At 37.8% G+C, this 24,288-nt stretch overlaps 2 protein-coding genes and 2 long non-coding RNA genes across 5 annotated transcripts; 3 read left to right on the top strand and 1 right to left on the bottom strand.

The window, feature by feature from the left end:
• Positions 1-911: 911 nt before the first annotated feature.
• LOC122969794 (group 3 secretory phospholipase A2-like) lies at positions 912-8,764 on the top strand. The gene is made up of 8 exons (XM_044335773.1): positions 912-1,482; positions 2,781-2,913; positions 3,595-3,729; positions 4,315-5,276; positions 5,771-5,801; positions 5,937-6,095; positions 8,056-8,175; positions 8,318-8,764. The coding sequence occupies exons 1-8, from the start codon at positions 996-998 to the stop codon at positions 8,496-8,498; spliced, it is 2,208 nt and encodes a 735-aa protein (XP_044191708.1). The 5' UTR covers positions 912-995; the 3' UTR covers positions 8,499-8,764.
• Positions 8,765-14,083: 5,319 nt separating this feature from the next.
• On the top strand, positions 14,084-17,211 carry LOC122993528 (procathepsin L-like). Of its 2 annotated transcripts, none has more exons than XM_044367778.1 (8): positions 14,084-14,161; positions 14,452-14,552; positions 14,853-14,995; positions 15,168-15,365; positions 15,461-15,652; positions 16,058-16,223; positions 16,356-16,461; positions 16,764-17,211. In XM_044367778.1, exons 2-8 carry the CDS (start codon positions 14,453-14,455, stop codon positions 16,861-16,863), a joined length of 1,005 nt encoding a protein of 334 aa, XP_044223713.1. In that variant the 5' UTR covers positions 14,084-14,161; position 14,452; the 3' UTR covers positions 16,864-17,211. The 2 variants fall into 2 exon arrangements, with proteins under 2 accessions (XP_044223713.1, XP_044223703.1); XM_044367768.1 differs by having other exon boundaries at positions 14,086-14,161; positions 14,448-14,552.
• A 3,741-nt stretch (positions 17,212-20,952) lies between these two features.
• On the bottom strand, positions 20,953-22,368 carry LOC122970736. Its single transcript, XR_006399317.1, has 2 exons — positions 22,295-22,368; positions 20,953-21,230 (listed from the first exon to the last, which is right to left on the bottom strand). It is a non-coding gene; the product is annotated as an uncharacterized LOC122970736 (long non-coding RNA).
• LOC122970730 lies at positions 22,364-23,436 on the top strand. Its single transcript, XR_006399316.1, has 3 exons — positions 22,364-22,445; positions 22,762-22,881; positions 23,024-23,436. It is a non-coding gene; the product is annotated as an uncharacterized LOC122970730 (long non-coding RNA).
• The last annotated feature ends 852 nt before the right edge of the window (positions 23,437-24,288 follow it).

A 24,288-nucleotide genomic window follows, 5' to 3' on the forward strand; every position in this document is an offset into this window, starting at 1 on the left:
TAAGATGAAGTCAAATGAAAGGGCAGCAGAATATACTGTAGAGTATTTGACCAGTGGATTAGACAATAGTGATTATATGAGCAAAAATAGTGACTGAAAAAAGTAAGATATGATGTAGAAAGTAGTATGAGTCCTTATGTATCTATTAATGTTATTAATCTGGTTAGTGCCACTATTGCACCAATCATCTTTATAAAATCGACATAAGGCTTATGACTAGCCTTTATGTTTTAATCCAAATATCTTTGAATAAACCATTGAGTCAAAGTATCTACATAGCACATTGGTTCTCAAAGTGGGGTCCAGGACCCCTTAAGGGTCCCTGAGAGGGTTCTAGGGGGTCCTCAGAAAAAAGGGAAAAGGGGGAATAATTAATTTTTTCACTATACTTCCATCCATAAGTAATACAATGACAGAATGTATGACTATTTTGTTCATGAGTTTCATACACTTTCTGTAATAAAACATCTAAAACCAAAAATCTCATCAGATTAGGAGAACTACTGCCTTAGTGTGCATTTCTGTCCTGTTATTCTTGCTGCTAACTCCTAAATGTTAGGACAACACTGCAGCTTTCGTCCTGGATGTCCTCTAGCTGGTCTATTAACCACATAGTCCCCTGAATGTCCAGGGGACGTCCCCTGTTCGCTGTGTAATCATCCCTGGGAATTGTGGGCCTTGATTATGGTGTTTAAAGCTGGTTTGTAACTTCCAGGTTCCTTGCAAATGACGTTCTTGTCTAGATGCAAATTTATATGCAAGTGTAAACCCTGTCTAATCAGACCATACACACACACACACACACACAGGAAGAGTGAGGAGTGTCATGTTACTGCCGAGCCTCCACATCTTCTGTCCAATAATAAAACCCTCTCAACTCAAAGCGAGAGACACACATGCAGAGACGCCTTTACACGCCGGTCGGTGCACAAAATACACTCTTGCTGCAGTTCTTCTCTAAACAGGACTATAGCCTAAACCGAATTTACACTGACATGCAACACAAATGTTTAGACCTACTTCAACTTGGTTTTGTCTTATCATTGCTCAGTAGGTCAGAAGCACAAGATGTGATCGGATCCGGTCACTCTTGTGTCAGATCAAATCCCGCAGAGGACGGACAAACGCGCATCACTTTTCTGCGAGAGGACACGGGCGGTGCGCGCTCCCTGTACGTCACCCTGTGGTCCGAAGATATGCGACTGGTAACATGCGAAGTAAATTTCAATCCACTCGTCACGGAAAGCTATAGTACCCTTTGTAACAGAAGCAGTCAAGAAATCACCCAGCGTTTTATTAATGTCAGCATGTTGCTGGCTCCGGATGCACCCTGCGCGCTGAATTCCAGTGCGCCAAAGATCACCAGGCGCACAAGAAGAGATGGAAGGGAGGAGAGAAAAAGTCGGAGAAAACGCGCCTGGACTTTCCCAGGGACACTGTGGTGCGGCACTGGAAGCAAAGCTGTGCGATACGAACAGTTAGGTGAGGATGATGAAATGTTCTTTTTGCACCTTTTTTTCATTATGTGCATGTAGGAGGAGAGGTAAACCTCAGTGGTCAGATCAGAGGAGAGATAGGAGAAATGTGTAACTGATACAAATCTCACAGTTACACTTCTAAATTACATAGTGCTGAGATGTCAGGGGCTTCTGAAAGCATGTTAAATACAAACCTTCAGGGAATGTTAGGGGCCCTCTCTCCAGTAATTTGCTCCAGGACTCATCAGCTCTCACCTCACAAAAAGCAGCACTTTCTAGAATGTTATCAGGAAATACAATTATTATAGGTATACAATGTTTATCATACATTTACTATATAATATCATAAAGATCGAAGTCACTATGTACGCATACTACATGAATATCGCTGGTGTTTTATTGGAGATAAAACACCATAACTGATCCATTTTCAAAGAGTCATAGGAAATTTAAAAAATGTAACTATAAACTCTCTACAGATAAATAAGTCATTAGTGAGATGAAATATGATGTGAATAAATGTTTCCTCATATATCTGTGCACCTGTATGACAATAGTTTTTTATCAAATTGAACTGGGCTGAAGAGATGTCAGTTTAGGTTGATAATTTTGATGTAGAAAGTATGCCAGTGAACTATAGGGCTGCAACAAATGCTTGTTTTCATTATTGATTAATCTATAGATGATTTACTCAATTAATTGATTAATCGCTATCATTTATGAAATGTCAAATCATGAAAAATATCTGTTATAGTTCCTCACAGTCCTAGGTCACATCCTCAAAAAGAAAAGCATTGAATGATAATAAAATAAGAAGCTGAAATCAGCATTTTTGGGGCAATTTTGTTTAAAAAATGACTTAAATGATTATTTGATAATTAAAATAGTTGCAGATTAATCTTCTGTCCAACAATTAATCGACTAATCGTTGTCGATCTACAGTGAACAGACAGTGTGTGTTAGGACAAATTCAGATTTAATTAAAATTAAAAAAAATTGAATGTAATTGAATATAAGATGTAATAAACACAATATCAAGAGAAATAAGAATGAAGTTGAACTTGCATTAAGAGGAAAATAAATGGAAAGTCTTCAGGACATTTTTTATAAAGTAGTCACATAGAAAAAAAAAAGTTGTGCTCAGCAGGTTCTTTAAATTAAAAATCTTGGTTTTACGATCTGTCAGCAGTCAGCAGCTTTACGATTTTAAATCAGGTAAGTGATCTCTGCTTGCAGACTTGGCTGCATGTTAAGTGTCCTTTGCTACGTAATTGATTGAAGTCTTGTTCTTTTGCTCATCAGGCATGTTTGAGAGTGCTGATAGATGCTGCCGTGAGCACGACCACTGCCTGCATATCATCCCAGTTTTTACAGTGAATTATGGAGTCTTCAACTCCAACCTCTTCACCGTCTCACACTGTGACTGTGACCAAAGGTGAGCGTCCCCCCTCACGCCCCTCCTGACATTTAGTTTCACTGCCCTGGTTAGAATGGTCAAGAGAGGACAGACCTCCTCTCAGGCTCTCAGTCATCTGGGGTTGGTGTGGTTGTCAGTGTGTTATACACCTCACACTTGTTACTATTCAAAGTGTTCTCATCTCTGGAGTGCTTGTAGCATATAATTTTATCAATATGCCAATGAATGTCAACCGATTTAAGAACCTGGGACTATATGATATCACTATTCATCAAGGAGTAATAAATACATCCCTGCAATCAGCCCTCTGGAAAAAACTTATGATGTCAAGAGTGAACATGTTGCTCGTTATTTTTGTGTTTACTGGGTGGGAGCATTACATTCCTCCTTCACAATCTATTATTTAAACCTGCAGAGATGTATGTTTTATTCACATTTCACATCTAGTGCTGACAGGTGCATGTGTAATATATTTATCCTCTAACTCTTGGTGTTCATCTGTTAGTAAGTGACACACATTTTAAGAATTCTCCTTCCTGCTGAAAGGTTATCAGCCATTTAAAAACTGGACTACCTGAAAGGTGTAGACAATATGAGGCGGGATTTAAGGATATTTACATGCCATGTGTGTTCATTTTGACTGGACTGTCTTGTACTTCTTTTTAAACCTTGGTTTCGTGTTTCTCTGCCCTTCACCAGGTTTCGACAGTGCCTTCTTGGTGTGAATGATACCATTTCCAGTATGGTGGGCTACAGCTTCTTCAACATCCTGCGGGTTCCCTGCTTTGAGCTCAAAAAACAAAAGCGATGCACTAAGATGTACTGGTGGGGAATGTAAGGGACATATTGAAAACTGCTGCTTGTTTTAACTGCATATCATTAGACCACCTATGTAGAATATAAAAGTAAGTGCAGCTTCACAAAACTTATTCAGTGGAACAGTACATTTATTGTTATATGGCAGCAGATGTGCCCCTGCAGTTCAACTGAAGAGTCTGTCTTGTAATAACATGCCTGATGCTCTGCCAAACCCGACATAAACATGAAATTGTGTCACACCTCTGCTGTGTTTCCATAACTTTATCTATCAAACAAATGGTCTTATAAACAACAAGTGATTACTGCTGAGCTGGTTTTTCCAGCATTAATGACACTGTACTGACAAAGTCTACTGTAATAACTATAATTTAAGATTCGTGTGTGAGTAAGTGATTCTTGAATTTCCACTGCATTACTGTAATTACCTTCCAAGGAAAATACCATATAATGTGCTTGAAATGACAGGAAGTTTACCTTTTCTTAATTGGATAAATATGCTAGGAATGTGGCCAGTATAAATTAAAAATACAGCATAAACTGTTTTTCAGGTTTTCTCTTCCCATGACTGGATTTTAACATGCATTTTTGTTGTCTTTACAGGTGCAAGGTAGCCAAAGAGGCTCCATATGCTGTCTTCAAAAACCCTCTTCCTTATGACACCACTCATGTTACAAGCGAATATGGAGACAACACTGATAGCAACATGTCAACAAGTAGTAAGAGGCAGCATGTAACTGAAAGCCCTGAGATTATCCTGCACAGAAAGTCACCTAAAGGTGAACATAGATGTAAATCCAGAGATCCACCCAGAGGAGACACTTTCTACCGCCGAAGGACAAAGGGGAAAGGATGTAACAGACGCCAGAAACTGTCTACGGTACCACCATCCCAAAGGGCTGACACAACTACTCCTTCAATGAAAGCAGGTCTTATGAACACTTCTAAAAGTAGCACATTGGTATTAAATAAGAAAAGAATTGTAAAAAAGAAGAGGACCAGAAAGGGCCTGTCACCTTACTGCACACAGAAAACCCAATTTCTATCACAAGCGACCACAAACTCCCATCGCCAAACAACATCCACAACACAAAGCACCCTAGCTTTGACACAGAGGCCAGCACTTCGACAACACTTACTAACACCCATCACAGCTGCAGCCAAAACCATGAAAAGACACAAAAAAACTCCAAAGAAAAGTTGTTGCTGTGGATCCAGGATGCATGCAAAAGGAGACATTTTTCGGCCTCATTGTAAACATTGTCAGGAACAAAAAACAACTGTTAGACCCTCAACAGCTACAAATGGATTGACTGTCAAAGTGACGCTAAGTAAGACAACAGAATCACACAAACAAGACACCTTGAAAGGACTCTGGACTACAGCTACTTCTGCAACGTCCGTCACAACAAAACTAAAGACAGCAACCTCTTTTCATAAGGATGGCAAGGATTCCCATCTCCTGTGGACTAACACACGCCAGGAGCCTGTGGGTAAAACCATAGCCCAAAGCATCCATGCACAGAGAAACATGAGAGAAAATAATGCATTACATAATATGACAGGTGAGTCATATGACAGGCAGCTGTTGATCCCATCACATGGGGCCTTTTGGAGTGCAGCATAAATTGCAAGTAATTATGATGATACCAGGGATCGTCATGAGTCAATAATCAATGAGGTGCATTACTGCTAAAACCATCAATGCTTCACTTCAGTATAAATGAGCTAAAATGAAGTCAGGATCTGACCATCAACCAAACACTCAGTAAAATCAGTGAGGGTCACCTGTCAACCTGCTGGTAACATTTTGAGCTGATAATGTTTGTCCCAATGACATTTATCATTTGAATTTGAAAGTCCAACATTTTATAAGTGATTGAGCACTATGAGCACTAAACTATGTATTTATTACATTAATTAATATTGCCAGATAAGCAATAATGCTGCTAGAAGGAGGGAATGTGGTGGTAAGGGCCCACAACTTAAAAGACCTCACAAAAATTCCAGTGGGATTACTAAAGTCACTCAGGGTATTAATTTTTTCATTGACCTCGAGCTACTGAGCTATCTAGCTCTGCCCCCTGCAGGTGAGACAGAATGCTGATAACACCACTGATGATAACTTACTAAAATATTCAGAAAGTAAAATGTATTAAACTTTTGTAGAGCAGAACAACATCAGTAAGTAACTTAATTGCTCAGTTTAAGAAATATACATTAAGATTATTTGTGTTTATTCTTGGTCCTGCAGACAATCAGCTCCTGTGTGAAAGCCTCAAATATCTGGATGAATGTAAATACAAAATCCCTCCTTTGGAGAAGAAGTATGATCTACAAAACATGGAGACAAAGACTGCCTACCACTGTGATTGCACCAGCCGGTAACATAACTCTTACATAACTCTTTGCTACACAACTTTTTGTCTTTGTAAAAATAAACTTATCATCATACAGTCCCCTCAATCAGGTGATTATATTTAAGCAGCCTATATCAATGATCATTTTTCTATTTTCAGCAACTGACAAAAAAAAGGAATAAAAAGATCTGTCGTTTTCAGACCACTTTGAGTTGGCTCAGTCCAACCTGTCGCAAGAGAGAGACAGACAGACAGAGTGGAGCTTTTCCTCACAGCGCCAAAGTGTCTGAATTAACAAACAGTCAAGTTGTATAGACTTCTGCCGAATACTTTGCTTCAGTTTCAGTTTCAGTCTGACTTTGAATGGAATTATTTTTAAATATGATGACACATCGCTCCGTGTACTGATCTCTCATCCGGCTGCTCTGCGCATTGCTTTCATTATTATGATTATTCTCTCATTTTCTCATACAGGATAAATGAGAGCTGCAAGTTTACTCTAAGGGGCAGCGACATTACAACTACATCAGCTAGTGATGCTAATAGCTTCCACTAGAACCTGTGTGTGGGATTGGAAATAGATAGTTGTTGTGAGACCATTTCATTCATCCAAATTGTTTGCACTTTATTGCAGTTGTGAGACTTTGAGGACGGCCTTGCGAGTATTGAGAATAGCAACCTTCAGGTTTAACATTGTTTAACCAGGTTTAATTATACAAGTTTAACCTTGCAGATGGCCTAGTAGCCTGCAACTACTAACATTTTAGACTACATAATGTTTTTATGAATATCAAGTCAAATATAAAATAGCCATTCTTCTAATAATCATTTCCTGTCCTGTCCAATCTAACTAATCTTGACTAGTGCAGGTGACTGTTTCTAGACTTATTTCTAGACTTATTTCAGGTTAGGTGGTGTAGAAATGCAGGAAATTTGAATTTAAATTACAAGTTTTTTATATAATTAAGTAATCCTACTTAATCAGACAGGCCTCTGCTCTACTGCAGTAGAACAGGGACGGATATTTTTAAAAATGGGTATTAAAGAAATCTTTGATAGATTCAGAACATTGAAAGAAAAATTAATAACTTCTTGCTTTGTGTGTCTTGTGTGTTTAGCCACAATAGTTCAGTGTAACATTGAACTCACTCCTGGAAACAGCTTTACTATGTAGTCCAATCAGGCAAAGGTAATACAAGCTTTACATGGCTTTAATCAAGTTATTACCCAAATAATCCATTATTAGTGTATTTTGCATTCCTGAGTTACTTCCAAAATGAGAAAATGAGAAGTCATGTAGATAGTTTCAATGAAACACAGGAGGGTTTTTTGTGTTGGGGTTCTTATTGTTGTGGAGCCATTTGAAATCATTAAGAAGCTGTTTCCAGCAGAGTGTCCACATTCTCTACAACAATGGCGGGAGTACAATGGTATAATAAACTGTACTGTAGGTATATTTGCCAAAACTATTATAACAGGACCAAGATTATAAAATAACAGAATTTTCCTTCAATTACTTAGCTTTGGTTGTTGTATGGTTGCTCCTAGAAGACAGCAAACATTTAGACATGTCATAGCAGGAACACTGCAGGTGAAACCAATAACTAACGACGGGTGCATTCCAGTTAGGTTTACCACTTCCAGGGCCTTGATACTCTGCAACCTACAGTATGTCAGCTTATCATTTTAGAAGTGATAGCATGCTACACTGCTGTAATTTAAAATTTAGTTATGTTTACATTTGACAATGGATTGTGACTCCTACTACAGTCTGTAGCAGCAAATGTATGCAAAGACTATTATTCTTCAGTCCTTTCTACAAGGAACGTCTTTCTGTTTCTTTGTCTGTGTCTCTGACTCACACACCACTCTTCATACGTCACACTATATATTATTTCATTCTCTACATTGTCTTATTTCCCACTTTTATTTCTATGTGTGAAGTTCTAAATGACTCCTGCTTGTCTGTTTGTCAATTTTACAGCTGGGCTGTTCAGATTGAAAGCTTCAAACAACCAAGTAGTCTCTCCTCTCTCCTGATGGATTTCGTCTCTCAATACTGCTTTAAACTGCCAAAGAAGAAAAAACACCACAGCAGAAAAAGGTTTTAAGCTCTGATAAGCTTATTCATGTTATTCTCAGACAACTTTTGGTTGCAGCGGTGCCAGTTTCCTGTCTAATGTGTTGTGAAATGATTATTAGTTTGGGTTCTGTTAATGATTTTTAAAAATATGTTTCTTTTCTAGCTGCTGTGGAGGCTTCACTAAAGCCTCTGACCTACTTCAAGCACTCAAAAAGATAGAAGAAAAAGACACTGCTGGAGTGCGAAATTCAGGCAATGAGAGAAAAAGAGGGATTCCTGTTCGCCTTTATAAGCGATGCCTAAGGCTGGAAAGAGAAGCTAATAATGTGACACAGCTCACATGATTATAAACTAAGCTGCAATGTACAGCAACAATGAATTGTATAAGCTTTACATTTCATGCAGCATTTTCGGTGTCTCTTTGATGGTATAAATGGCAGTGTGTTTGAAATATTCAAGAACTGAAACACTTGAATATTGTAATATTTTTCTAAGTAATGCCATGGATGTAAATTTCATGTATTTATAAATAACTGGAATACAAGACTGTTGCAATAAAGTTTTATTTTTCATTTCTAATTGAATTGCGCAATTGATTTAAAGCCATGTGTTAAGGGCATTTCTGCAAATAATTACAGGCTGGCATCTATTATTATAGCTACTAGTGCAGTGTTCAAAGTTCAAAATGTGTTCAAAATGTGCCTGTTCGAAACAGGCCAATTGTTTATTATTTCTTAAGAGCTGCATATATATGTATCAATTGACAAACGTATCAATTAAAACGATAAGGATTTAATAAATGTAATGGTTTTAATCCAGACAGATACTTCACCAGTGAAACTAAACTGAGGCTGAATCGTAGAAGCAGTTTACAGCCTTCCATTGGTTGATTCTGCTGCCAATCAATCATGTCTGTGCTCCATTTGGCTAGTTTTACTGTCACTGCCTCTGTTTTTCTTCTCTTGTGTGTGCTTGTTCTTCTCTCTCGGGCAGGTTAACTGAGCGGGGCACGAGCCTTTGTCCCACTCAGCAAGTCAGTGCCCAGAAGCCCCGCCCCACTGTGATATGACAATGTTTATATCAAACAGCCCCATTGCATTCAGACATAGAGCCGAGCAGCTTGCTGTTTGCGTGTTTATTCAACGTTTATTAAATATGACACGTATCCAAACAACTTCCCACTCGACGCTGCACTTCCTTGGGTCCTCAGCAGTACACCCGCCCAGTGTGAAGTCGATTGGATGAACACTTCTCCAGATATGCGATGGACACACATACATACAGACAGACAGAGATTCCTTGCTTTTTCGTTAGATGAACCGCAGTGTCTGTTCAAAACATGCCTGAGACATCCTGCAGTAAGTCTTGAACATACATGTCAAGTTTCATTCACAGTAACGTTACACAGTTCAACAGTAGAGTTTAAGTCTCTTAAACTTTTTCAAGTCATTAACACTATGAATGTAATCCCAGTTCTGAGGGTTGCAATGGCAGAGTGGCACTGTCCGTATTTCCATTCATTGATTCCACGGGCAGAATAAGAAGCAAATCAAGGTTGTTTATGGGATTTTTTTTATTAATTTCTTGAGAACCACTCATCCAAACAATTTCACACTCAACACTGCACTTCAACCTGCCAAGTATGAAGTAGACTGGATGAAAGGTTCTTGAGACATGCAAAGGACAAACAGACACATACAAACAGATTCTTTGCTTTATATAGAGAGATGACTGGAATAAACACATTATTCTGTTACATGTTATTGTAGTGTGATCTACACCTTCTACTTATTTTGTAATAAAGTATAGTACATCTGTTATTACATTTTAAACAATTTTTCCTGTTTCATGTGAGCACTGCAACCTGTTCAATGGGCACACCATTTGTTTTTCCTTGTGTTGTGTGTTATTTCCAAATTCAAACAAATTCACATCCATTCCTTTCGAACTAGATACTCATCTCCTCATAAACTGTCACCAAGGCCATTTTTCAGGATTCTGGGGTACCAATTTTATGGATTTTTTTTTTTGTCATGGGATGTATAGAAATCTTATGCAGTGTTTAAAAAATGTTTTTGATTACTTCTCTTCCCTTGTCTTGCTTTGCCTTTTACTTCCTTGTACATTTCTATATTATTATGTAGCCACGTATACAGACCACAGTTACCACATGTAGGTTTCCTGCCTGTCCTGCGCTTTGTAAGTTTAGCTTAGTTTATGTGACATTATGAGAAGGGGAACATTAATTCATAGTTTAGTACATGTATGTCAAGGATGACATCGCAGTGTGCAAGTCTTACTTACATTGTGGTGTAAAGATACTGTAGCAAAACTGCAAGAGTACAGGTTACTAGGACTCCTGGACTCCTCCTCACCTTGACGTATGTTTTAAATTGTATGATACAAATTGGGTGGTGGTAGGCCAGGGGCCAGGGGAGGAGAGATGAGTGTGTGGTATGCCACAAGGGTCCCTGGCTGGGAAAAAACTGAATTGGAATTGCATAATTTGAACTTGTATTGTTTAACTTGAATAATTGTATTGAAAAACTGAATCTGAATAGCATCACTGATAGTTTGGAAGTGAATTCCAGTAAACTTGAAACTGAAAGTAATATCATGAAACTGAATTCAGTTGCCCTGAAACTGTATTTGATCCTCACTGAAAATCTAACTCTCTATCATTTATAAAATGTCAGAATATCCTGAAAAATATCGGTTATAGTTCCCCACCACCAAAGGTCAAATCCACAAATGTCTTGTTTTGTCTTACTGTCCAAAACCCAAAGATCATGTATGACAAAGAAAAGCATTGAATGATCACATATGAGAAGCAGCTTTATTCTTTGGTGTTATTTATTATCATTATCATCATTATTATCATGTAAAAAGTTCCCCAATAAATAACACTTATAAATTTAAATAGAAATGGGAACAAACATCTGACCAGTATTATCACTTAGTACAGGAGTTGCAGTTATCAGATATAAAATGATGGCAGTATGGGTTCATCAGTAGGCAGTATCTATTCCTGTCAAAACAACAGCAAATAGCTTGTGTTTGCTTTAGTTACGTAACCATTAGACTGTAAATGAGACCTTGTGCGTGTGGCTTCCTGGCAGCTGGGGAGCAATATTTGGAAAACTGTTTAAAATTAAAAATTACAATTTGGCTTTGACAAAGACTAGTTTCGGAAAAACCCTAGTTGATTCCCCCATGTACTGTACTGCACCCAGAGAGACATCGATATAAGGAAGTGAGCATTATCAGTATCTGACATTACCCATACTCAGTGTATGTAGTGTCCATGCACTGTCACCAGTCATCATTAACAGTAAACCTCAAGGTGATCCACATTTTAACCTCAAAGATAATGGGTCATATGACTGGTCATTGGTGGAAGTCTTATGATACAATGACTATGCTACAAAATACAAGTTCACATTTAAAACTATTTGTCTGTTTATTTTTCTTGATCCTAACAAGGCGTCTAAACAAAAAAACAAATTCATTCATTAAAATCTCAAAATTTACCATCACTCATATGAAACCATGATGAAATCATAAAAATGAAATCATAAACACAAAAACATAGCATAACTGTGTGTCCTTTGACCTGCATTTCAGATAGTTCATGTGTCATGTTATAACCTAACATAATAGTCGTGCAAGCTGAAAGAGACAAAAAAACAATGACATGCAAAACTACACGAGGTGCATGATGTGGAAGTGGCAGTGTAAATCATGCTTTTTTTTCTCCCCTGTGCAGTTTGTCGGTTTCAATTTTGCCTTTGCAGAACCTGTCAGCCTCCCCAACAGCACACACATGCATCTCAAGTATTCATATGCTGTGTGTGCACTTAAATGTAGGCGTGTACTCTATGTGCTCACATGTTTCACTTCAAGCTCTTGTTTAAGGCCACGCACACAAGCACACAGAAACCTTGATCTATGAACTTGATGAGGGTTTTTTTTTGTATTTCTTACTGAGCTGACTCATTACCTGATCTTACTTCACTGTTGTAAATGCTTTATAGTACAGAAGGTACGTCACAAACTGTATATCAGCATAAACTTGCACAAATTCACAATAAAACCCACTATCAGCTGTTCTCTCTACAGTACTTTTACACTACAAGCCAACCCTTTTTGTTCCAGTGGCATGCTTCCTGTGTTCACAAATGTCCAATTGCGGCACGCACCTATAGAGTTAAAAACATTACAAAAGATTACATACAGTTTGAACTGTATCCGAGTAACTTAAAAATATGGAATCACTTAGTTTCTGGGTGAAACTTGAGCTAGATCGACAAAAATAAGCAGAAAAGCAAACGCATAGAGCTGTTGGTCAACTATTCTGTGTTTTTGTGTCAGTCTTTAAAACATATACAGCATTACCAATATTGCCAAACTGCGGTAATATATCTAAAGCAGGGGATTTATTGATTTCCGTTGTATGTATTGTTTATGCCAGTGTTTGCAGCAGGCAAACTATTTGCATACTTTTCATAGAAATGACCCCAAGCATGTGTACAAACACTACTGTACTGTACCCGCTGTGAAACACGAGACAAGCTAATAAGAGTTTAATGACATCTGTAAACTTTTAGCTTAGCTTTCAGTTTTTCCTCATTTCACAGCATTTTTATAGTCTGAAGAACTGTCATGACAAGAAAGCCTTGTGACAGACAGAGAGAAAATAGGGAAGAAAGCAGGCTGCCGGGGCAGAGCAACCATCAGACAGCAGTTACAACATCAGAACACCATAGTCTTGCTTTTATTCTACTTAGAGTTTAAAACAATCCATGTTTTCGTTTTCATGAGTGACACAACTTAATAAAATAAATTCTTGAGCTCACTGACATCTCCCAGTTCTGGTTTCTGCTTATTCAGTTTCATTCAGTCTCCAGTTTGCATACGTGATGTGAAGTTTACTATTTGTGCTTTTTTTCCTGACAATGAAAGTTCCTGACAATGACGGAGAGGTAAAACTTTCATAAGAAATCAAACTTGCAGTCAAGCTGAAAACAGGATGTGTGTGTGGGAATAGAAAGGAAGTCTTGAATAACAGTCAATGGAAACTCTCATGAATCATAAATCACATAAGGAGTATATAAAGTGTTTGCATGGTTGTATGTTTGTGTGTGTGCATAATATTACAAATATTACTACAAAATCTTAAACAAAGTACTCAAAACTCTTTAAGTTTCTCAAAGCTAATTATAATTGTCGGAAATCGTTCAGTTTTATTTCAACATTCAACAAGGTTTGTTTAGTTTCACTATGTGTCTGATACAGTCAATGCAAAAATACTTCAATATTATGTGAGAGATTCTTCTAAGAAGGAAAAATGGGTGTTAGCCAAAATACCATCTACATTTCCGAGAAATCAAAACACTTCCATCAGCAACTTACATATTTTCCATGGCACACTTTATTTAGTAATATCTCATCTGAAACAGGTGGCACATGCATATGCTATTGTCTCTCTATGTCTGTTTTGTTTGTTCTTTTAGAGGAATCCCCATCACTGTTTGACTGGAATCAGAGAGAACTGGAGAGAACACAAATTTGCAATACTGTTTTTTCACATGAAGGCATCACACTTACACACAGAAAGCCACACATACTCATACTGTGTTTCTTCTACATATGTAAATATATATATTTATAATTTCTAAGAAATTTCTAAGAATCTGAGTAGCTGATCACATTCTCAGCATGTGAACAGAGCAATTCATGACCCTGGTGTTCCTTGTTTTGCTTGAGATTTAAAAATATTTTTCCCAAAAGAATGACATGTGAACTTCTCATAATGCATAAGTCACCCGTTCCCTATTTCAATGATTGACTCTCTTTCTCTTTTTTTCTCTCTCTCTCTTTATGAGCTGCTGACAGCCACCTGACTCATAAATGTAGTCAGCTATATAAGAGTGCCTATTTGACACAGCCCTGCATTACCTACAGGTAGTTTAACCTCAACCTTCACAGCATACACCGACAGACGCAGGTAAACAACAACAACACAGACAAGCCCACACACACTTCCTGTTTTGCAGGTGTATTAAGAAGAAACAGAGCGTCATACAGATGAAAAAGAGTTTCAGAGAGAGATGAAAAACACATTCAAAGAAATCGGGAAATAGAGATGATTTAAGTAGTAGAGTGCATGTGACATCCAACGTCATCACTAAAATGTATCTGAAAGTGAGCTGAACTGAAAGACCTCAGTCTTAACCTGTCTGTTTCCTTGCAAGTCACACAGGATCTCTGTGTTCACTGTGCTTGTGTGTCAGTCAGGATGAAGCTGCTGCTGGTTGCTGCTACTGTTCTGGCTGCGGCCAGCTGTGCCACCATCTCTCTGGAGGACCTGGAGTTCCACGCCTGGAAACTCAAGTTTGGTGAGACACTAAAGACAGACTGATTTCTTTTATTGTGGTCTATTGTCAAATACAGTAGATCTTGGTTGATTTTCTGTGAAGATACTGCCTGTAAGACCTTAATTTGGAGAGTAATGTTTACTTATTAACACATAATTACACATCTAAATGTATAATATAAAATGATCTTTATATGACTAAATGTTATACTGTATGGCAGCCAATAAGAGGAAATCTCTTAACTGGAAAACTATTTCAACAATTAATTATTAATCACTGATGATTTTCCTTTTTTAAGTTATATTGTGCTCTCATTGGCAGGAAGGACCTACAGCTCTCCGTCAGAGGAGGCTCATCGCAGGCAAATCTGGCTCAACAACCGCAAACTGGTGCTGGTGCACAACATCATGGCTGATGAGGGCATCAAGTCCTACCGTCTTGGTATGACCTTCTTTGCTGACATGGTATGAAGAGAAAAACAGAAATGTGCCTGATACTGTTTACTGAATTCATCTCCTAAATTTGTATCAGTTTCAAACAGAAGAAAAATGTTTGTTATTTGGTTGCAATCAGCTTGTGAGGATAAAGTGAATGAAATTTCGGATGAAGACCTTAACAAGTGTTCCTCCTCACCAGGAAAACGAAGAGTACAAACGTCTGATTTCCCAGGGCTGTCTGGGCACCTTCAACGCCTCTCTGCCTCGCAGCGGCTCTGCCTTCCTCAGGCTGCCTGAGGGAGCTGATCTGCCCGTATCTGTTGACTGGAGGGACAAGGGATACGTCACTGACGTCAAGGATCAGAAGGAGTGCGGCTCCTGCTGGGCCTTCAGTGCAGTATGTACAACTTTATTCATTGTCCTCTCCTGTAGTGATGTAGGAAACTGTACACAAATGTTTTCTGTTTACAAATTCACTTATCCCTCTTCCAGACTGGCTCGCTGGAGGGTCAGAACTTCAGGAAGATAGGGAAGCTGGTGTCTCTTAGCGAGCAGCAGTTGGTTGATTGCTCTGGTGACTATGGCAACATGGGCTGTGGTGGAGGCCTGATGGACAATGCCTTCAAGTACATCATACAAAGCGGAGGAATAGACACAGAGGACTCCTACCCTTATGAGGGAGAGGTAAAAAGAAATTATTTTGTTGACTTCATCTGGATATAAGACATAATCTTTAAATCAGCCATTTTACATCATCCATATTTCCATTATAATAAAAAGCAGTGTTTAGAGAGAATGTGAAGATACACTGTTAGATGGGAGTGATTTTTCCTATTATGCAAATTAAATACTTCAGATAGTGTTCAAGGTGTGTGAAAATTATGGTCCTCCATGTGAGAGATGTACAAAACTGCCCTCTTGTGGATACTCAAAGACATAAACCCTGAAGCAGTCCCTTAATACAAAGCATACAATGACCATTTCATGGACTTAAATCTTTTAAGTTCAACATTTTGACAATGCAATAGGCAGAAAATGTTCTCTGTTGACACTTAATCACCAGTTCCATCATGTGTCTTTCTCAAATAGGATGGAGAGTGCCGATACAACCCTGCCACTATTGGTGCCAAATGCACAGGCTTCACTGATGTGACACAGGGTGATGAAGACGCCCTGCAGGAGGCTGTGGCCACCATTGGACCTGTGTCAGTTGCCATTGATGCTTCTCATGCATCCTTCCAGCTCTATGAATCAGGTGAACAGTTTTATTTTGCCTTTAATTGAAAAATACTCTTATCAAATGCAAAAATAAATGTTTTTTGTTTGTTTGTTTGTTTGTTTGTTTTTTTAATCTAACCTCCTGTCTAATCTGTGTGTGTGTTTCTAGGAGTGTATGATGAGCCAGACTGCAGCAGCTTAGAGTTGGACCATGGTGTACTGGCTGTAGGTTACGGCACTGAAAACGGACATGACTACTGGCTGGTCAAGAATAGGTAAGGTTGCTCATATTTTAAATTGTTGGTTGCTCTCTTGCTAACTGTTAGCAAGAGGTGTCACATTGGAAAACATTGACAGTTGCTATTTTCACACAAAGCTTTAACAGCATCTTATTTACAGCTGCCAAAATGAAGTGAAACTCAGTCAGGATGCTGTCAACCTCTTAAATCAAACATCATTACTTTACTTCTATCAGCGTACACGTCATTATGTCTCTACATACTAAGTAGTACTATGATTATGATCCTGTTTTACATATAGCAGCTAAATATTGTTGGTAATTTGTGTGTTTCTCTAGCTGGGGTCTAGGTTGGGGAGACATGGGATACGTCAAGATGACCAGGAACAAACACAACCAGTGCGGCATTGCTACTGCAGCCAGCTACCCCCTGGTCTGAACAAGTAGCAAGAAACTTAAAAGTCCTCCTTCCTCCTTCTGTCTGACCATGGAAATGCTATTTCAACAAGTTTAATTTTTGGGTGTCTGCACAGATTTACCTTAACCTACCAGTGATGTTTATTGGATGTACAGGTCTAGGACTTTTCTCAGGGAGCAGGAGAACAGTGACAATTTACTTTAATTTCATAAAAGTTATGGTAAAAAAAAGTCCTTTTGTTGTTATTTGGAAGTTGGTAGCTGTGATGCACTTTTAATAGAATAACTTTGTATATGAAGATGTAAATATATATAAAGAAATAAAATGTTTACATTAAGAGATTAAAAAAATAAACATTAATGTGTTTGTGACTGTGTTGCATTTATTATCCACAGTTATATTGTTGGCACTCTGCTGATGTTCTGTGGCTTATAAACAATGCTGTGGTTTCCAGATGTTAGAGCTTTGCATGAATGACAGAAAAGTGGGGCAGTGCTCAGTCAAGGGCTGTTCAACACTGAATAATACGTCTGTTACTTGTACTTGTTACATGTTGACTAGATGTTTTAGATATCTTGATCCTTATTGTAACAATTACAGTTGTTAATCGGCAACGTGAATATGGCATGCTTTGTTTGATTCTCAAAGGTATGTAATAATGTAAATCAGTCATGTAGATATATTTATGCTTTCTTGATTTATGCCATTTTATTGTCAGTGTAAAAAAGTTCTTATTTTTTGCTTTGTTCAACTAAATAGCAAAAAGTATATCAGTCAAAAAATGTCTGCAAACAACAGGTCCTGATGCCATAATAAGTATCAGCAGCTTGTTGTCACAGTATTATGCAAATAAACAGGATACACCTAATGTGTATCCTGAAAATATTGCTCATTACAGCAAAAGGTAGTAAAAACCACAGGTCAATATAACTGTGACAGGAACATACCTTTTTATAAAAATGATAAATATGTTCTCACATAATTACAACTGCCTCAGGAATCCCAGTGTAGTTGAAGTAGCTCCCTGCACTGTTAATTTCAAAACTGTTTGCCCTCAGTCAAGGCTTATGTGTTTAACAATACATTTTGCTCTGTGCAAAATACATAAAAGGAGCTTTTGACATTATGAATATACTCACTTTAGTTATTGTTTTTAGATGTGTGCACATTAAGTAGGCTGACAACTGTGCTTGAAGACAAGTTGAATGTTTAGAGATAACATGTTTCTGAAGATTTCATCCTCATATCTCGGGGCTTAATGTCATATCTGGATTTACTACTTAAACAAGTTTCAACTGACATAAATTATTTACTAAAACACTCTGCTGCCTCTGATGCCGACTGCTGCAGTGACATTTGATTTTCAGAAGTGGAAAATTCATTTTGGTCAATGAATATCTCCTATTTGGTCTTTTCTGCTGTCTTTGTACTTTTTGCTAGCTTGAGTAGCACGTTTTCTTTCCGTTTACAGTTTTACTACGTTTTTGTACATTCTGCGGTTTGTAAACGCTTATCTCAGATTCATTCTTCATATGCAGATAGGGACACTGCCACAGCAAAGGAAGTGGTAAAAGTGAAAAAAGATCAGGGAGGAAAATGTGAAAATATAGTGAAACACATATACACATTGCATTTCAATCTCTTATCTGATGTAGTAAAAAGCCAATTTGGATTTTAGTGAAATTTCTCAATGGAGAAAATCTCTGACCTCTATTACCATCAGTATATTTTACAGACTTTATATATTTTATATTGTATATTTTACAGACTTACAGTCTTTTTTTTACAGCTTTCAACATCATCCTCTCTTCCTGTCACATCTTCCCAATGTGATACTTGACACACCGAATCCCTGATAATCGGTTTCTATATCAACTACAATTATGACACTACAGAGAGTGAGAAATGAAAGAAATTTATTTTTTATCCTCATTTTTCAAAACCACTGACAAAATTGTTAAAACTAGTCTAGTGCCCGTTCAAAACATGTCTGTTCAGAACGGGCCGATTGCTTGGCCTCCAAAATTAATAACAAAAATTAATATAGTTGATGTGAGTGGTGAATGAGTATATACACCAACAACATGAGAGAAACTAACATTCTATTATACACAGATGTTATAAATAATAACTACTCTAATAGTAAATAAATGTTATTTTCTCATTTCAAGTAACATAAGGGCTGCATTTAAAAATAAAATAATGTGCATCCTAAAATAAAGTGGATCGATCATATTGGGCTCTTAGATCGTTCCTATTTTCTGTGCCTTCAGTTTGGATTTGAGTGGGTATGTTTGTTGGCAGAGTCTTGAAGCTCCACCCTGCCCCTGCACAGAACAGAGTGGCTCACTGATCGCTGGTTTATTCAAAGTTTATTAATATTAAATGTATCACATGTCCAAATTGCACCAAATTCAAGATTGCACTCCCTTGGGTCCCTAGCCATATATGCGCTAAGTGTTAAGGCGATCAGATGAACAAATTAGGAGATACACAAAGGACATACATACAGAGATACAGACATACATAATGACAAACATACATACATACATACATACATACATACAGACATACAGAAAGGGAGTCCTTCCTTTAGTAGATAGATAAACATATGCTAGGAATGTGGCCAGTATGAGTTGAAAATACAGCATAAACTGTTTTTGAGGTTTTCTCTTCCCATGACTGGATTTTAACATGCATTTAAAATGGGGACAACACTGACAGCAACACGTCAACAAGTAGTGAGAGGCAGCATGTCACTGAAAACCCTGAGATTATTCAGCACAGAAAGTCACCTAAAGGTGAACATAGATGTACATCCAGAGATCCACCCAGAGGAGACAAAGGACAAAGGGGAAAGGACGTAAAAGACGCTGGAAACTGTCTACGGTACCACCGTCCTTAAGGGCTGACACCACTACTCCTTCAATGAAAACAGGTCTTATGAACACTTCTAAAAGTAGCACATTGATATCAAATAGGAAAAGAACTAGAAAAAAAGAAGAGGACCAGTAAGACCAGTAAGCCTGTCAGCTTACTGCACACAGAAAACCCAATGTCCATCACAAGTGACCACAAACTCCCATCCTCAAACATCCGTGACACAAAGCACCCCACCTTGTTGTTGCTATTGAGGAGACATTTTTCGGCCTCATTGTAAACATTGTCAGGAACAAAAAACAACTGTTAGACCCTCAACAGCTACAAATGGATTGACTGTCAAAGTGACGCTAAGTAAGACAACAGAATCACCCAAAAAAAACACCTTGAAAGGACTCTGGACTACAGCTACTTCTGCAACGTCCGTCACAACAAAACTAAAGACAGCAACCTCTTTTCATAATGATGGCAAGGATTCCCATCTCCTGTGGACTAACACACGCCAGGAGCCTGTGGGTAAAACCATAGCCCAAAGCATCCATGCACAGAGAAACATGAGAGAAAATAATGCATTACATAATATGACAGGTGAGTGCAGGCAGCTGTTGATCCCATCACATGGGGCCTTTTGGAGTGCAGCATAAATTGCAAGTTATTATGATGATACCAGGGATCGTCATGAGTCAATAATCAATGAGGTGCATTACTGCTAAAACCATCAATGCTTCACTTCAGTATAAATGAGCTAAAATGAAGTCAGGATCTGACCATCAACCAAACACTCAGTGAGGGTCACCTTTCAACCTGCTGATAACATTTTGAGCTGATAATGTTTGAATTTGTCCCAATGACATTTATCATTTGAATTTGAAAGTCCAACAATTAGAATACAACATTTTATAAGTGAGTTAGCACTATGAGCACTAAACTATGTATTTATTACATTAATTGATGAGCAATAATGCTGCTAGAAGGAGGAAATGTGGTGGTAAGGGCCCACAACTTAAAAGACCTCACAAAAATTCCAGTGGGATTACTAAAGTCACTCAGGGTATTAATCTTCTCATTGACCTTGAGCTACTGAGCTATCTAGCTCTGCCCCCTGCAGGTGAGACAGAATGCTGATAACACCACTGATGATAACTTACTAAAATATTCAGAAAGTAAAATAAGTGTGTTAAGCTATTGCAGAGCAGAACAACATCAGTTCAATCAGGAAAGAGAACTGAATGAAGCAAAAAGAATTATTTATTATACAGATGATACTGATGATTAAGTGTTGTCAAAAGTCTTTGGCACTTAGACTCTACAGGGAGATTTTGAATTGAGAGACATCAGTCCTGAGCGGCATCAAGATAAATCTCCCCATGTAATCCAGACACTGGTGGTGGTGTCTGATGACTTCTGCTGAGACTGATAAGGCTGATGAGGTTGTTGAAGTGATGCAGTGATGAATCTGGGCGGTGATGGGGAGGTGGTGGAGTGTGCATAACAGCACAATGAAAGCACTAAGGCAGAGAGGGAGAAAACATATTTAAAAAGACAGCTGCAATATGATAGGCTGACAATGAAGGTGTGTCACCGTGCTATTGGTTAGATGTGACCAGCTGATGTGAACAGCTGACATCTTAATTGATGCCCAGGGGAATGACAGCAAGGAAATTATGAGAGAGCATGCCTTAGGGATGGGAATGAGAGATGGTTTGAGAAATAAATCTACAGATCTGAGCATGCAAAAGACAGTCTTCCTGACTTTGTGTTTATTCTTGGTCCTGCAGACAATCAGCTCCTGTATTAAAGCCCCAAATATCTGTATGAATGTAAATACAAAATCCCTCCTTTGGAGAAGAAGTATGATCTACAAAACATGGAGACAAAGACTGCCTACCACTACTCTCCTCCTCCCTCCCTCCAATTTGTTCTGGTTACAAACCTGGAACATCTTTTTCTTCAGTCCATGTTTCAGATTTAAGGTGGTTTTGGGTTTCATTCAGTTAAGTTTTTCATATAATTTAGTAATCCTACTTGATCAGACAGGCCTCTGCTCTACTGCTCTGTCTACCGCAGTAGAACAGGGACGGATATTTTTAAAAATGTGTATTAAAGAAATCTTTGATAGATTCAGAACATTGAAAGAAAAATTAATAACTTCTTGCTTTGTGTTTCTTGTGTGTTTAGCCACAATAGTTCAGTGTAACATTGAACTCACTCCTGGAAACAGCTTTACTATGTAGTCCAATCAGGCAAAGGTAATATAAGCTTTACATGGCTTTAATCAAGTTATTACCCAAATAATCCATTATTAGTGTATTTTGCATTCCTGAGTTACTTCCAAAATGAGAAAATGAGAAGTCATGTAGATAGTTTCAATGAAACACAGGAGGGTTTTTTGTGTTGGGGTTCTTATTGTTGTGTGTTGAAATCATTAAGAAGCTGTTTCCAGCAGAGTGTCCACATTCTCTACAACAATGGAGGGAGTACAATGGTATAATAAACTGTACTGTAGGTATATTTGCCAAAACTATTATAACAGGACCAAGATTATAAAATAACAGAATTTTCCTTCAATTACTTAGCTTTGGTTGTTGTATGGTTGCTCCTAGAAGACAGCAAACATTTAGACATGTCATAGCAGGAACACTGCAGGTGAAACCAATAACTAACGACGGGTGCATTCCAGTTAGGTTTACCACTTCCAGGGCCTTGATACTCTGCAACCTACAGTATGTCAGCTTATCATTTTAGAAGTGATAGCATGCTACACTGCTGTAATTTAAAATTTAGTTATGTTTACATTTGACAATGGATTGTGACTCCTACTACAGTCTGTAGCAGCAAATGTATGCAAAGACTATTATTCTTCAGTCCTTTCTACAAGGAACGTCTTTCTGTTTCTTTGTCTGTGTCTCTGACTCACACACCACTCTTCATACGTCACACTATATATTATTTCATTCTCTACATTGTCTTATTTCCCACTTTTATTTCTATGTGTGAAGTTCTAAATGACTCCTGCTTGTCTGTTTGTCAATTTTACAGCTGGGCTGTTCAGATTGAAAGCTTCAAACAACCAAGTAGTCTCTCCTCTCTCCTGATGGATTTCGTCTCTCAATACTGCTTTAAACTGCCAAAGAAGAAAAAACACCACAGCAGAAAAAGGTTTTAAGCTCTGATCAGCTTATTCATGTTATTCTCAGACAACTTTTGGTTGCAGCGGTGCCAGTCTCCTGTCTAATGTGTTGTGAAATGATTATTAGTTTGGGTTCTGTTAATGATTTTTAAAAATATGTTTCTTTTCTAGCTGCTGTGGAGGCTTCACTAAAGCCTCTGACCTACTTCAAGCACTCAAGAAGATAGAAGAAAAAGACACTGCTGGAGTGCGAAATTCAGGCAATGAGAGAAAAAGAGGGATTCCTGTTCGCCTTTATAAGCGATGCCTAAGGCTGGAAAGAGAAGCTAATAATGTGACACAGCTCACATGATTATAAACTAAGCTGCAATGTACAGCAACAATGAATTGTATAAGCTTTACATTTCATGCAGCATTTTCGGTGTCTCTTTGATGGTATAAATGGCAGTGTGTTTGAAATATTCAAGAACTGAAACACTTGAATATTGTAATATTTTTCTAAGTAATGCCATGGATGTAAATTTCATGTATTTATAAAGAACTGCAATACAAGACTGTTGCAATAAAAGTTTTTATTTTTCATTTCTAATTGAATTGCGCAATTGATTTACAGTCATGTGTTAAGGGCATTTCTGCAAATAATTACAGGCTGGCATCTATTATTATAGCTATTATCCCAATTGCATATAATTTCAGAAATGATAAATAACCGTTTTCCAAAACAACCTGCAAGGTATTATAAGTTCAACAGCACATTCCCAGATTACTGTGTAACTACAGAAATAATGACTACAGAATAAAAACATTATTCTGTTACATGTGTGATCTACCCCTGCTACTTATTTTGTAATAAAGTATCTCTTATTACATTTTACACAAATTCTCCTGATTCATGTGAGCACGGCAACTTGTTCAATGTACATCCCATCCGTTCTTTAATTTCTTAAACTCCGTTGTCTTACAATGTGTTGCATCAGTGTTTTATAAGACATCTATTGTTTACAAGATATCAGCGACATCAGTTGTTTCCAAATTCAAACAAATTCACATCTACTTTTATGGATTTTTTTGTCAGGGGATGCATAGAAATGATGTACTAAAAAAATGTTTTTGATTATTTCTCTCCCCTTGTCTTGCTTTGCCTTTTAATTCCTTGTACATTTCCATACCACATGTAGGTTTCCTGCCTCTCCTGAATGTTGTAACTTTAGCTTAGTTTATTTGACATTATGAGAAGGGGAACATTAATTCATAGTTTAGTACATGTATGTCAAGGATGACACAGCACTGTGCAAATCTTATTTACATTGTAGTGTAAAGATACTGTAGCAAAAGTGCAAGAGTGCAGGTTACTAGGACCCCTGGACTCCTCCTCACCTTGAAGTATGTTTTAAATTGTATCATATAAACTGTATTTTTTAGCAGCTTCATTCAAC

Source organism: Thunnus albacares, chromosome 2 (assembly GCF_914725855.1).
Source record: "Thunnus albacares chromosome 2, fThuAlb1.1, whole genome shotgun sequence".
NCBI lineage: Eukaryota > Metazoa > Chordata > Actinopteri > Scombriformes > Scombridae > Thunnus > Thunnus albacares.